The sequence below is a fragment of the Neltuma alba genome, unplaced genomic scaffold (genome assembly GCF_004799145.2).
Source record: "Neltuma alba isolate B1F8T4 unplaced genomic scaffold, ASM479914v2 tig00004018_pilon, whole genome shotgun sequence".
Taxonomy (NCBI): domain Eukaryota; kingdom Viridiplantae; phylum Streptophyta; class Magnoliopsida; order Fabales; family Fabaceae; genus Neltuma; species Neltuma alba.
This window is the reverse complement of record NW_021633527.1, coordinates 7,155-9,283: the sequence shown is the minus strand read 5'-3', so window position 1 is coordinate 9,283 and position 2,129 is coordinate 7,155. Positions and strand designations below refer to the sequence as shown.

Genomic DNA, 2,129 nt, shown 5'->3' with positions numbered 1-2,129 from the left:
ATCCCAGACTCTGAGTCCTTTCATAATAATCGAACTGACAAATCTTTTATTTGTTCTCTCTCTCTCTCTCTTAAATGAGAAGCACTGACTCATTCACAGCCTCACAGGTTTGTGTGTGAGTGAGTTTCTCAATGAAATTAGAAACCAATTCTTTTTTCTTTCTTTATTTAAAATTCAAAACAAACGCCTCTGAAATCTCTGACCCCTTAGTTTGGTCACAAAATCTGCATGTGCTACGTCGCTGCTTACCGCGTCCCACACATCTCTCTCTTTAATGCTTCCAAATAACATATAAAGGAAACTCAGTCCTATTCTGTAGTATCCTAGGCTCCCTCTTTTCCTATCAAGTTTTTCAGTTACTTCCTTCTTCTCAATCCAAATCCCTCCATTTCATCCATTTCATCCATTTCCTCATGTATTTATACCCACTATTGCCTCTGTTTCTCCCAACCCATAACCCCTTTTGATCTTTCTGTTCCCATATAAAAGCTCTCGCTTTGATCGTTTTGAGATTGAGATTGGCCTTCGATTCGCGCATGGCGATTCAAGCGCAGCTGTGTCCGGGCAATATTGGGTTCCCGTTATGTGGGTCTCAGGATTTGATAACTGAGAATAATGGGTTAGCTCAGTCCTGTTTCAATTCACAACAGAAACATCAGCAGCAACAGGATTTGCGACAGTTGTACAGTGAGAGGCAGAGGAATCAGAACATGTTTGTCGACACAAATCTTCTCTTCTCGAGCAATAATACGAAAGCTAACAATCTCAATCCGGCTTCACCGTCTATTTCGCAAAGCATGGCCCTTCAATTCGAGAAACAGAGCCAGGATATGGATCGCTACATCAGACTACAGGTTAAAATCCATTATTAAGGCGTTTGTTTGTTTTCTGCCAAGCGTTTCGGATTGTGAAGGGATTAATTTTGAATGTTAATCTTGTGAATGGTGCAGAATGAGAAACTCAGAATTATGCTGCAACATCAGAGGAAGCAGCAAGTGGCGTCGTTACTAAAGAAATTCGAATCCGACGCGGTTTACATGTTGAGGCAGAAAGACGAAGAAATTGCGCAAGCAACGAAGAAAAGAATGGAGTTAGAAGAGTTTCTAAGAAGACTGGAGGAAGAGAATCAAGCGTGGCGTAAACTGGCTCAGGAGAAAGAAGCCATGGTGTTATCACTGCACAACACATTGGAACAGGCGAAAGAGAAAGCTTCTCATGGTCTCAACAATGGGGTCGCAGCGGATGATGCAGGGTCGTGCTGCAACGACGAAGGGGAGAAAAGAAGAGGTATTATTATTGGTGGGGAAGAGGACGATGGGGTCGAAGTTGAACAGAGCACGAGAAAGATGATGATTTGTAAAAGCTGTAATTCTGGGAAGGCGTGCTTTCTGTTTCTTCCTTGCAGGCATCTATGTTCATGCAGGGTTTGCGAGGCTTTGCTTCAGGCTTGCCCTGTTTGCAGTACGCCTAAGAAAGCTAGTATAGAGACCTTGATTTTCTAGGCTAGTTTTCCGGGAAAAGTAAATACAGAATTGGAAGGGAAAAAGAAAAGAGGAAAAAGATAAAGGAGAATAGGAGATTGCTTAGAACTTAGAAGTTGCTGGGATGTTAGTCAGATGGATGGGATGCACATAATCCATTTCGATGAATGCACCCTTGGCCCAATGCAGAGAGTTACTACTAACTCTAGTTTCCTTTTTATTCCTGACTTTACCTTTTTCTTTCTCTGTAGAAAAATCTCATGAGTTATGAAAGAAACTTATATTTTTGACCGGTTACATGGGGGATCTCGGCGACCGCATCGGGGACATCAAATCTCATTTCTTCAGTTTGAAAGCAAACAAAATTGTGATTACTTAATTAATGAGGGGACTCGATATTTCTTTTACTTTTACTTTTCTCATTATTCAGTTGAATGAAATAAAAGCAATGTTGAGATTTTTTTTGGAAAAAAAAAGATTATTAATTTATTTTTATTTATTGCTTTTTTTGGTCATTAAATTTATTAAATAATTCATGATTGCATTTAAGATTTTTTTTCAATATTTCTTTCGGTTGCTGAAATGAGAAATCCTTCTCACTCACTAGAATACAATTCACTGGCATCATTGAATGTCACCACAAAAACA

The 2,129-nt window shown here is 39.6% G+C and overlaps 1 protein-coding gene across 1 annotated transcript; it reads left to right on the top strand.

Moving 5' to 3' along the window:
• The first annotated feature begins 437 nt into the window (after nt 1–437).
• Nucleotides 438–1,772, top strand: LOC114743423 (probable BOI-related E3 ubiquitin-protein ligase 3). The gene is made up of 2 exons (XM_028931639.1): nt 438–854; nt 951–1,772. Exons 1-2 carry the CDS (start codon nt 537–539, stop codon nt 1,500–1,502), a joined length of 870 nt encoding a protein of 289 aa, XP_028787472.1. The 5' UTR covers nt 438–536; the 3' UTR covers nt 1,503–1,772.
• The last annotated feature ends 357 nt before the right edge of the window (nt 1,773–2,129 follow it).

Coding starts and splice junctions, on each gene's coding strand:
- LOC114743423 (XM_028931639.1), top strand. CDS start 537: ATGGCGATTCAAGCGCAGCTGTGTCCGGGCAATATTGGGTTCCCGTTA. Junction 855..950: donor ATCGCTACATCAGACTACAG/GTTAAAATCCAT, acceptor TGAATGGTGCAG/AATGAGAAACTCAGAATTAT.